Source organism: Otolemur garnettii, unplaced genomic scaffold, assembly GCF_000181295.1.
Source record: "Otolemur garnettii isolate 467f Iridium unplaced genomic scaffold, OtoGar3 scaffold00034, whole genome shotgun sequence".
Taxonomy (NCBI): domain Eukaryota; kingdom Metazoa; phylum Chordata; class Mammalia; order Primates; family Galagidae; genus Otolemur; species Otolemur garnettii.
Window position 1 is genome coordinate 11,713,189 of NW_003852429.1, and position 12,434 is coordinate 11,725,622.

Below are 12,434 nucleotides of genomic sequence, written 5' to 3' on the forward strand. Positions count from 1 at the left end.
GTGGTCCCAGCTACCCTGGAGGCTGAGGCAGAAGGATGGCTTGAACCAAGAGTTTAAAGGCTGCCACAGGGCACTCCAGCCTGGGGCAACAGAGACTCGGTGGGGGGCGGGGGAAGATGGGGTCTTGCTATATTGTTCATGCTGGTCTCCAACCTCTTAGCTTAAGTGATCCTTTCATCTAGGCCCCCCAAAGTGCTATGATTACAGGTGTGAACCATGGCGCTGGTTAAGACACACATTCTTAGCAAATACGACTTCAGCGATACTGAACACTACAATGAAGAACCCTGGGGAACTGAATCTGAGCTATGTCCTTTCCAGGAGCGACTCTGGCAAATGATTTCTAGTCACTTCGGACCTACAAGCTGTGGAATTCTAAGTTTTAGATATTTGAAAAAACTAATTTCAAGAGTTAAGGCTTTAAACTGTATTACTCTCTAGTTACTACGTCCTAGCATACAAATAAATACTTCATAGTTGAAAACACCAAGGGAGCGTCCATTTTTGCGCTGTCTCTCCAGTGTAAAGCAACAGTATTGAGTCTTCACAACCGGTAGCACAGCGGTGAGAAACTGATACTGAAAAGCGCGTAGAAAATCGTCACCTGAGCAAGAAGGCGCTTTCGCAAACTGTTTTGACGTTTACCGCCGACGTCAGGGACTCCAAGTTGGGGGGCAGTACCTACCTACCCAGACACACACACCGCGCTGGAGCCCTCGCTTTGCCGGGCCTATGGGCGCGGCAAATAAACGTCACGCAGGGAGGCGGGACTTCCGCTCGGCGCGTCTTATTAGACGCAACCTTCGTAGCCTCTTTTTGTGGTGGGTTTACTGACACACACCGAAAGCGAACGGTACTGGCAGGGTATTTTTCGGCTGTTGGTCTCTGTTGCTTTGCCCCGTGGCACAGGCGCCGGCTCCATAGGCGTGTAGACGTTTGGGCCAAAGCTCGGGGCCAGGCGAAGCCTTACTTCTCTCCGCCACAGGCCTTTCTCGGATCCCTTGTCAGCCTCCCGGAAGTCCTCCGGCCGAGGTTTCCCCCTTCCTTGTGCTCTCCCAACGCGGTTCCGCCTGGAAAACCGTGTGTCCTGTACTATTTCTCATCTTTCCTGAGTGTGAACAGGGAGAGCCACCCCCACCCACGCCCCGGGGTCCTGGGCGGTGGTGCAGCCATTCGTAGAAGAATTAGAGTAAAAGTTCTCCCGAGATCCGCTCTAAGAACACACCTGCCTCATGGGAGTCCAGGGGCTCTGGAAACTGCTGGAGTGCTCCGGCAGGCAGGTCAGCCCGGAGACGCTGGAAGGGAAGATCCTTGCTGTTGGTATCCTTAACGCATCCCGTGATTTGTGGCTGAATTTACTCGCGGCTGTCTGTTGATCCCAGAGACAGGATGCTAATCTTTGGCGAAGGGGTGGGAGAGGAAACTAGAATCTTTTTTCCACCAGGTTTTCAGAACAGTCCTCCCTTCGGTATCTGAGGGACCTTGGTTCCGGCACCTCCCCTCCCTCTCAGTGCCAAGATATTCCGGTCCCTTACATAATGGCATAGTATTTGCTTATAAACTACTCACACCGTATAATTTAAGTTACCTCTAGATTGTACTACCTAATACAATGTAAGTGCTATGTAAACAGTTGTTATGCTGTCTCTTTAAATTGTACTTTTAATGTATAATTTTTATTTATAACTGCGTTGGTTGAATCTGAGAAAGTGGATAAGGAGGGCAGACCGTGTCCACTTTGCCCAGACTTTGCAATCATAAAGTTTTGTGGATTCTGGTTTTATCACTTTGGAACAGTGCTTTAGTTCTCCTTTCTGCCGAGTGAAGGTGATAATATCTAAACACAAGATAAATATAAGGAATGAAGGAATTACTTAAGTGAGAAGTTTAGTGTCTGACACTGTTAATACTGTAAATCTTGAAATTATTATCTCACCTGGGGGGGTCAGGATGGAGAACGAAGTAGATTTCCGACAGTTTTGTCTGCTGTCCTGAGTCTTGCCCCTTTTGTTTACGTTTTATAGACAAAGTTAGTGTGGACAGGTGTTTGACTTTTAAAAAATTGCCTTTTTAACGGACTGTTCGTGTGCATGTTCAACTTGTTAAACAAATTAACAATTTTTTTCAGTTGTGATACGGGTTTTGAAATTTTGACCTTTTTATTCACGTATTCAATTTCTTTTTCAGCGCCTAGTTTGTCCCAGAAGCTGACAGTGCCTTATACCAGTTTCCTACATGGGGATCTATGAGCCTGGAGCTAATAGGCTTGTGGAAAAGTTATGCAAATAATTGCTGGAGGAGGGGTAAAGGGGAGGAGAGGGAGAGATGCAATTCAATATGGGAGTTCAGTAAAGGAGTCGTTGACTGAAGAGCTGTAATTCTTAAGTATGTGAAAAGTTACAAAGAATGCAAAATTGATAATTTAAAAATATAGTAATATTGTCGTAATTTTTCCAAGTGAATAATCTTCAAATACATCTAATGAAATTTTGGCTTGTAAATTTTTATGCCAGGTCCCTTGAGCGAAAGGCTTTTCAAAGCAACGTGCGCTGTTGCTGCCCTCCGCCGGTTCATTGGTGTTATTGCATTCTAAGGAGTTGAGACATTTTAAAGATTTCTTGTAACTATAGATTGATGAAAGGACGGTTTTCAGTAACGGGACCTCTTGAAACGTCAGCAAAGATGTAGATCATTTTATTTTGCAGCTCTTATGATGAATTGTAAAGTCACTGAGATGAGATACGAAGTTTAGCATTCTGAATTTTTAGGATTTTGTCAAAGTAAAAGGTATAGCATTTAATTGAGATCATCTGTTCATGGATGGCTCAAAAAGGCCCTTTTGGGATGTGAAGTCATTTCTATAGATATTAGACTTTTCTGAGAGAATGAATCATTTATCTAAAGATGACTGTCCAAGATACTCTAGTTATAATGGCAACTACATGCACATATTATATAACTTCATATTTATATATGGAAAAAGGTGACTCTTACTGTTCTACAATTATTTTTTGCTTTCATTTTCATGGGAATTCAGATATCTGAAATACACAGTAGAACTTTCGTAAGTTGACCACCCAAGGAGCTGTAACAAGCTGGTCAATATACAGAGGTGGTCAACATAAGGAGGTAGGCCTACTTTACTAATACATACATGTGGTACACGTCTGGTCTATGAAAATTTGGTCAATTTAAGGAGGTGTGAGGAGGTGGTTAACTATGGAGGTTCTACTGTATTTAGATTTTGTTGTATTGTTAATGCAGAACCTAACCTATGACTATACCAGGTTCATAATTTAGTCTTGTTTCTGTAAATAAATTCTTTGGTCTTTTAGCCATCTGTTTAGCTGAGTGTCTTATTTATACAATTTAAATGTCTGTATTAACTAATACAGAAATAACAGTTTTTTTTTTTTGATTCTTATGGACCTGGATGTGTATAGAGTACATTTAAGAATATTAGCAAGATATTACTGTCTCTCTTGCTATATATACTAATGGAGATTAATTAAATTTTAAATCACCTAACAGGAGAATTAAAGAAATTTTTTGTTTCAAATTGTTATTGGTCTTTTGAATCTTATACCTAAAATGGTTTTTTCCTGGGCCTGTGAGGAATTTGATTTTGCCTTGTATAAATGCATTGACATTAGATAAGTCAAATTATGCAAATATTTTCAGCTTGTCTAATTTTACATATTCTTTAAGAATTTTAAGCTGAAACTCTCAGCTGTAGCTAAGAATTGACACTCCCTCTGATTAACTGAAAAACAAAAAACACCCCTGCTTAGTCTCTGATTTAGAATTTTAGCATATGAAGTTTACTAGTCAAAGTAAAAGCCTGTTTCAAAAGCTTCATATCTGTTCTAAGGAATAGCAGCTTGAGAACCACTGACCTAAAATTAGATTTTCTCTCTTAATGATAAAGCTTAAAGTAGTGGGCCAAGTGGAAACTCATTTAATCCTGTGCAGTAGTGCCACAGAACCTTTAATCCAGCACACCAGATCCACCTCTAAGGTGAGTCCGTTATCCGACCACTTCTCATGGTATCAATCTCTACCACCTGCTCTCACTTGGGTTCTTGTAACTAGTTTTAAAACTGGTTTCCTTATAGTTTACTCTCATGTCTACCAGGGTGATCCTTAAGTCATGTGTTAGACACAGGATGGGGGAGGGTCTATCAACTCCAGTCATTCCCCTCCTGGTGCACAGGTGTTCCAAACAGCTGGAATGCTCCTGTCTCACGGCCTTCACAGCTGCTGTTCCTTTGTTTCCTGGTTTACTTGCCCACGTCTCTTGTTCAGTCAAACTTTAGTCCTTTTGGGGGACACTTAACCAAAACCTAACACATTCTATATTTATTCTTCTCTTTGTTGTCTTATTAAAATGCAAGATTCTTGGGACTAGGAACCATATCTCTTGTTCATAATAGTATTGTTTAATATGTATTCCTAGGGTCTTGGATTCACCTGGCTCACAGTGGTGCCAAATATTAGAGGAATAAATAGAGCAATAGCTAGCTTTCCACTGGTTTTGTTAAATGATATTTGTTCAGTAAATTGGTGATGGACCTTTTTTTATGATAGTAAAAGTTAGGCAATGTACATTCATCAAAATATTAAGTAACTATTAAATATTATTTAATATTTATGATAAACCAGTGAAAGGGAGCAAGAACAAAAAAGTGTGTTCTAAATGAGCTGTGGAGCTCAGGCTAGATTGTAATCTCAGGCCAAATGCTTTGTTTTGGTCACTGTAGAAAAGTGTCTGCCACATAATGAATGACACCTTTTTGAATAGGAGTGTATAACGGGAGGTAGTAGTCTAAGCTGAGGAAGAAACCTACAGACAGACCTCAGGGTAGAAGAAAACAGCTGAGAGAGGGAGAAACTGCTTCAGGCAGAGGCAGGAAGGAGCTTAGTGATATTCAGGGTTTGAGGAAAACTGTGGTCTGACCTGAGCAGAGGTCAGATCATTCAGGGATTCCTAGGGCTCGAGAAGAAGTTTTAGATATTATCCTGAAGACAGTGGGAAGCTTCAAAGGGCTTTCACTGAAGATACATTGGTGAAATCTAATCTGTGCCTTCAAGACATATTGGAAGGTAGAATTGATAGGTAAGGAGAGTATATGGAACAACACCAAAAACCGGCTTGGGTGAATGGCAGTGACATTCGTGAGATGGAGCAGGAGCCGCCTGGTGGAAAAGATGTGAAGCACAGTTTTGAGCGTGTCAAGTTTGAGGCATCAGACACGTCAATAGCCTGTCCCGTCTGTGGTCAGGAGAACGCTCCTGGCTACACATACGGATATGGATGGCAGGTGGGGGTTTGTTAAGCTAGCCTTGGTGACCGTGTAGGCAGAGGGAAGCAGAGGGATTAAGAAAGAGCACTGATGATGTGACTGCTTTCCTGGTGACTTACAGGAGGTGGCGAGGAGATCGAGAGCAGAAAAACCAGTGAACTGCTGTGTTATTCTCTCTTATGGACAGATAGAAAATTAAGAGGCAGTTTTGAGAAAAGCTTAGAAATATAAGACAAAAACATGCATTACCTTTAATCTCAGATGTAACTACACTTAATATTTTAGTGTCTGAACCTCTAGTTTTTTATATTTAACAAATTACATGTATTAGAAAGTGGAATTATATATGTACTTTAATCACCTGTTTTATTTCCTTTTGTGACTATTTTCCTTGTCACTATGAGTGCTTCTGTACCTTCCACTTCTGTGGGCCCCTTAGTATGTCAGGAAAGAGGTATATAACTAGTTTTTAAAACCTGTTAGAAAATTTTTAAATTGTTTTTCATAATTATAAATAAACATTCTTGTAGATAATTCTTACTGTGAATCTGTGATTTTCTGAGGATTCACATCTAAAGTGGAAGTTTTAGGTAAAATAGAATGTAAGTTTTAACATGAATTGTTAAATTGTCCTCCAGAAAATTTGCACTAATTTACTAATACTCTTTAGAGATCACTAGTTTTTTTTAAAAGAAGCAATTCCTTGCAATTAGCCATCTTAAAGGACAAGTCTCTCTATGATTTTAAAATTGAGTACATGAATATTTGTAACAAGAGGGGAAATAAAGTTAACTGACTTAAGACAGATTCCATGAGGTCTAAACTTTTTCATTTTCAGATGAATAGTGATGAACATGTAGTGTTCAAAGTTTGGATGGTATCAGTTATTAGAAAATTGAAATCATGAGTATGAGGGAAGAAATTGCAAAATGTTTTCATTAACCATTCTCTCAGATATTAGCATCTGGTTAAACCAAGCACTTAAAGGAGTCCGGGACCACCATGGGAATACCATAGAAAACGCTCATCTTCTCACTTTGTTCCATCGGCTCTGCAAACTCTTATTTTTTCGAATTCGTCCTGTTTTTGTGTTTGATGGGGATGCTCCGCTATTGAAGAAACAGACTTTGGTAAGTGTCACCTAATTTTTGGCAAATGTCCACCAATTTTTTTTTTTCTGCATTCTTAGAATGGGTCACTTAACATTTTTACTTTCTCTTTAGAACTTTAGAAACTGAGACTTACTTTGACATGTACCCAATTGAGTTTTAACTGCTTTTATATTTATCTTGAACAAATACCTTTTCTTTTAAAAAAATGTTATGAAAGTACAATAATAAAATACAACTTTTAAATAAAACCAACCACTGGAAATCTCACAGTTGAAGGTTTTGCCTATAGCAGATCTTCTTAGGTGTCCGTATGTGCCGTGCTGCCACTCAGAACACTGGAATCCCGTTAGGGAAATGCCTTCCTCAACCTGAGGTGGAGTATCTTTGGTCACAGCAAGCCTTCTTTTAAAGGTGAATTGAGTTTTAGGAGTAAACAATGTTATGTGGTGACTGAAGTAGACCATCTCAGAAGGAAATTGGATATGATATAAAAGAATGAGAAAGAGTTATTTTTCTGCTAGTAGTTTTGAAAAATGTTTGTGGGAGGCTGATTTGAGAGTTTTGAGTCCAGTCTGTACTTATAGGGAGACCTCATCTCTGAAAGTATGCTGAACAATCCAAATGGCAGCACCCACTTGGATTCAACTTTATTTTTATTTTTATTTTTTAGAGATAGGCTAGGGTGCAATGGCATCATTGTGTAGCTCACTGCAACCTCAGACTCCTGGGCTCAAGGGATTTTCCTGTTTTGCAAAAGGTAGTGGGGTCTACAGGTGCATGCTACCACACATGGCTAATTTTTGGATTTTTTGTAGTATTGCGCTCTCACTGGGTTGCTCAGGCTGGTCTAACTCTTGGCCCCAAGCAATTCTCCTGCCTTGGCTTCCCAAGTGCTAGTATTACAGGTGTGAGCCACAGCGCCCAACCACAGAAATGTTTTTTCTTTTTCTTTTTTCTTTTTTTTTTTTTTTTTTAACTATTTACAAATGTCTTTAATAGCAGCATTTTTATGTTAAGGAAAAATAAAGTTCAAATGCCCAACAATAATTATGTTTCACACTCGGTACACATAGGAATGAAGACAAAAAGCTGCCAACACTGGATTTAAATCAGGCGTCCTCAAACTACGGCCCGTGGCCACATGCAGCCTGCCTAGGACATTTACCCGGCCTGCTGGGTGTTTTTGCCGCCCCTGCCGGTCCTACTTAGCAGTGAACTCATCCCCAGGCCCTTAGACTGGCCCTCCCAACAGTCTGACGGACAGTGAACTGGCCCCCTGTTTTAAAAAGTTTGAGGACCCCTGATTTAAATAAAGGTTTTATAGGGTTATGAGGTTATAATTTTATAACCTGTTTTCTGAATAAATAAGAAAAAGGTCACCGACTGAAAGGGATAACAGAGATGTCTTATCTTTTCTAATACTCCTTTCGTTTGGATTCCCCCACATCCCTCTCCCTGCCATCTGAGCAGACTTCCCACCATTAGACCAAAGATTGTTCCCAGCCAGGCCATTACAGGGCTCCCGCTATCTCTGCTGGTTCAGAGGAAACAGTGTTTGGCCTGTGGCTCCACTCTTTGTCCTAACCTGGCTCCAATTTCGAGATCCCAATCTGTGCCCTTGGTTACCTGAGACTTTGAAGCAGCACTGGCATTTCTACCTGGTTTGAACCTTAAATGCCACCAGAGAGGAGTGTCTCACAAGATTCCAGATTTGTTACTTAAATTACTGTTCAGTAAAAAAAGAAAGAAGAAACTTATCAGAATAAGGCCACTTAGGAATGTTCTTAACCTCTTAACCTCTTTAAAAGCTTTGGCTGACATATTAAACTAAATGCAGCTTTCCCCCAGGTGCGAGGCTAAATCAGCACTTTCTGTGGTTTGGTCTTTGTGGCCTAAAGGGTCAGGCTTGTGACGTAGCTCCAGGGACCTCTGCAAATGAGGCCTTGCCAACCGCCAGTGTATAGATGTGTAAGAATCCAGCACCGGTCCCTGGCTCTTCTGAGTTTCACGGGCAGGGTCCATGCGAGGGGAGCAGCCTCTGCTACTGGAGGACAGCTCTAGTTCTTTCCAGGGCACAGCCAGGACGATTAATGCCGAACTTTCCAGGCACAGATAAATCAATCACAGTTGAGCAGAGGCGACACTCAGGGCTTTGGCTACCCCAACGGTCGTCCATCAATGACCAAGCACAAATGAGGCCGAAGATGTCGGAACTCTTCAACGTAAAGAGAACTGGCCGGGGAGTTGCCTATCTAGAGAGTGCAAGAGGTTCCCCCAAATATCTGGGCCAAATCTTGCATAAAGGCGTGGTCGGGAATCTGGATGCCTCCAGGAGGAGTAAAGAGGTTCGGGTCCTTGTTGAGAGTCTGTGCGTTCCATCGCCAGAGTCCCTGGGCCTGGCACCAAGTCTTCCAGGAGTTCATCTGTGCTTTCATGCGGCGCTGGCACACGGAGAGTGGCCCTTGGGGCTGTACCCCAGGCATGCGCAGAGCAGCTCGCGAGCAGGCCAGCCCTGCGGCGTATCCTTGGGGACCGCCACCATGGTGCAGCGCTCAGGGCATCCACGAGCACCGGGGCCTGCCCTGCCCGCTCCCTGGGGGGCCGTGACAGCCGAGGCATCCCGAGCAGGGCGTGGCGGGGGCCCGGGTGGCGGAGGAGGCGGGGGAGCCCGCGGGCTCCTGGCTCAGCCACCGCGGCCTCAGCCCACCGCACCAACGCGGGAGACCCACAGAAATGGGTTTATAGACTAAAATCCTGAAGCCAAATCTTATGTCCTTTTTTCCATAGGCTAAGAGAAGGCTGAGAAAGGATTCTGCATCCAGTGACTCCCGAAAAACTACAGAGAAGCTTTTGAAAACATTTTTGAAAAGACAAGCTATCAAAACTGCCTTCCGAAGCAAAAGGCAAGAGGAAAATTACGTTAATTTTAGAGGGAAATAAAAAACAGATTTTTGCGTCGAATTCCTGTGGTGCTATTTCCCTATCTAATTTTAACTCTGAACAGAAGATAGGGAGTGAAATGGGAAGAATAAGTGATGTCATTTGACTGGGTAGTTTGAAGTCGTGAGATTCTCCATTCTGTGAGAATCAGCTGTGCTAACGGTGGCCCAGCGCCCACCTTTACTCTCAGCTCTCCTCTCTGACTGCAGTCGAGGCTGTGGCCAAGAGGCCCAGGAGCCCCACCAAGTCCCCTTTCTTACCTTCCAGGGCAGTAGCTTGAGGGGGCCGGTCAGGAGGGGGCATCAGGCCTGTGCCTCCTTTTTCGTCACCTCCTGAGTGGGGTTCATGTAAGCAGCAGGCCCCACTGTCAACTCTAAACGCGAATTCCTGCTGTGTGTCCTTTACAGAGCAGAACCACTGCCCAGTCTCACGCAGGTTCGAAGAGAAGATGACATCTATGCTTTGCCTCCTTTACAAGAGGAAGAAAAACATAGGTAAATGTTGAACTATTTAACAAGAATGTTATTTTAATCATCGCTGTATTCAGGCATATTTAAACCTTTAAGTTTTCTCTACCTGATGAGGCATATGGGAATTTATTAATGCATTGAAATATGCATTCTCTACACCTTTTAGAATATTTTTCAAAGGCTAAACTTTTTATTTGTTTTTGTATTTTGGTGATTTGTGATTCACTATTCCTTTTCATTCTGAAGAGCTTCTGCTGCCACTGTGGACTTAAAGTCCAGCAAGTCATGAGTTTCAGCTTTCCGTAGCTTTGCTGTCTCGGCCTACTTCTCAGCGCAGTATTGCCCCTTCCCCACCGCGGGGAAGTACTACGTGGCCGTGTCCTTGTTGCAAAATGCAGTACACGGTTAGCACTTCTCAGTGTGCTCCTCGTCTCTGCTCTGTTTAGTACCATGCCTGTCCTGTCCTGTCCTGTCCTGGCACCTCTCTGCCCATTCCTTCTCAGCTCTTCTGTGGATGACTCTTCCTCTGGCTGTTAATCACTGATGGCTTCAGGGCTTGAAGTCAATGTGGACGACCAGAGTTTTGACAGTTTGTCTCTGACCCTGTCTCTCCCTACCCCCAATACTTTACCAGTGGCTTGCAAACCTGAGCCCCTTGCCAACCGGACAGATGCCCTCTTGACCAATGAAACCCTAGAAAAACCTTAAAACTGAGTTCCCAGCCATGAAGAGAAAGGAGGTTAGACACGCCTTGTATACCCCCTCCCTTTGGTGTTTCTTTCTTTCCTTTTTGTCTTTTCTTTCCTTTTCTTTTCCTTTCTTTCTTTCCTTTTTTCTTTTTCCCCTTTCCCTTTCTTGTCTCACTCCATTGCCCTGGGTAGAGTGCCATGGCATCATAGCTCACAGTAACCTCAAACTTTGGGGCTTGAGCAATCCTCTTGCCTCAGCCTCCCAAGTAGCTGGGACTACAGACGTCCACCACAATACCTGGCTAGGTTTTTCTATTTTTAGTAGAGATGGGTCTCACTCTTGCTCAGGCTGGTCTTGAACTCCGAAGCTTAAGCAAGCCACCTGCCTCAGCCTCCCAGACTGCTAGGATTACAGGTATGAGCCACCACACCAGGCCTTTACCCTTAGAGTTTAGATAGCATTAGTGTTAAAATAGAGATCATAAAACTGGCAATAAGACACTAAATTGTTAACAGGATCTAAGGCCATATGGGCCATCAAGTTGCTTAATAGGTCACTTGAGTCAGTGTGCTGAGGCTTGTCTCTGATCAACAGATTTCCTTAACTTACAACAGTCCAACCCTTCAGACAAAGCTTCATTTTTTTTTTTAACCAATTACAAATCAAAGACTCCTTGAAACCACCTGCTGCCTGTATGCCCCCACTTTGAGACGTCCTGCCTTTTCTGGCTGAACCAAGGTACCTTCCATCTATGATTTCATTTTACCTGCAGTTCTTGTTTCCAAAATGTATAAAACCGAACTGTTACCCAACCTGCTTGGTACCACTTGCTCAAGACTTCTTTGATGTGGGTCTGCAGGCCATGATCACACATGTTGGCTCATCTTTAAATTATTGTACGGAGTTTGGGTTTTTTCCATTAACACAAGAGACAACATAGCTCTTGAATCAGCCCAGTTCTCTTTATCTCCATTACTACCACCTTCATCTTTCCTCAGGTTCGTAGTCACTTCCAGATTCTGGTTTTATCTTCAATCTTACCCCTTTTACAATAACCGTTCCCTGCTAAGCACAATCTCTGCTTTGTGTTGTAGAATCTGTTTAAAACCCAAATCTGAGAGTGTCATTCCTCTACTTAGAACACTTCCTAGTTTCACATTTCTTTGGGATGAAGCTCCCAACTCCTTAGTCCTAACTTTCCAGTCTCATCCCTGCTCTCTTTGCACCACCCACAGGCAGGCTTTCCTTCCCTTATTTGTAGATGTTTACAGAACTTAATTCTTTCATCTGGAACACTTTTCTCCACACACCTCCCCACACCTAGCAACTAGACTCCTTACTTATTTGACACTAACTCCAACCAAAATAATTGTAGGAGGTTCCAGAGAGCGATTATGACCCTCAGGGTGGAGGGGGCATCTTTCTTGATTGCACCTTTAGCAACCTATTCTTCCCTTGTGGTGGCGGTTAGTGGCTCCTCCTATAATTGCGTACTCCTACGAGCCCCCACCAGACCACGAGACCAAGACTGCGGAGGTCTTGCTGGCTTATTCACCATTGTACCCTCTATTGTGAGGAGCGTAGTGTATACAAGAAATAGTTTGTAAGTAGTCGTTAAAAATAACAAAGACTGTGCTTGACTTTCAGTTCAGAAGAGGAAGATGAAAAAGAATGGCAAGAAAGGATGAATCAAAAACAAGCATTACAGGTATTCAGATAAGCTTTGAAATCAGAATGTGTTATTTGAAATGAATGACATGTAAAGAATAATATCATTGAGGTGGTATGAATTTGTGGAAGTTCCTGATAAAAAGGTAAAGACAGATGCCTTATTTATTATGTGCCTTATTATTATATATAAAATACACTCTTATGCACTCATGCATGTGGAATTTGCCTTTACACATATCTATGGATCC

At 42.6% G+C, this 12,434-nt stretch overlaps 1 protein-coding gene across 1 annotated transcript in view; it reads left to right on the forward strand.

Annotated features, from left to right (window-relative positions):
* The first annotated feature begins 213 nt into the window (after positions 1-213).
* ERCC5 (ERCC excision repair 5, endonuclease) overlaps positions 214-12,434 on the forward strand; it is a 31,956-nt gene continuing 19,735 nt past the window's right edge. The window contains 5 exon segments of the mRNA XM_023513098.1: positions 214-1,320; positions 6,258-6,433; positions 9,203-9,318; positions 9,763-9,849; positions 12,163-12,223. Of these exon segments, the coding sequence (XP_023368866.1) occupies positions 1,233-1,320; positions 6,258-6,433; positions 9,203-9,318; positions 9,763-9,849; positions 12,163-12,223 (528 nt within the window). The 5' untranslated portion in view covers positions 214-1,232.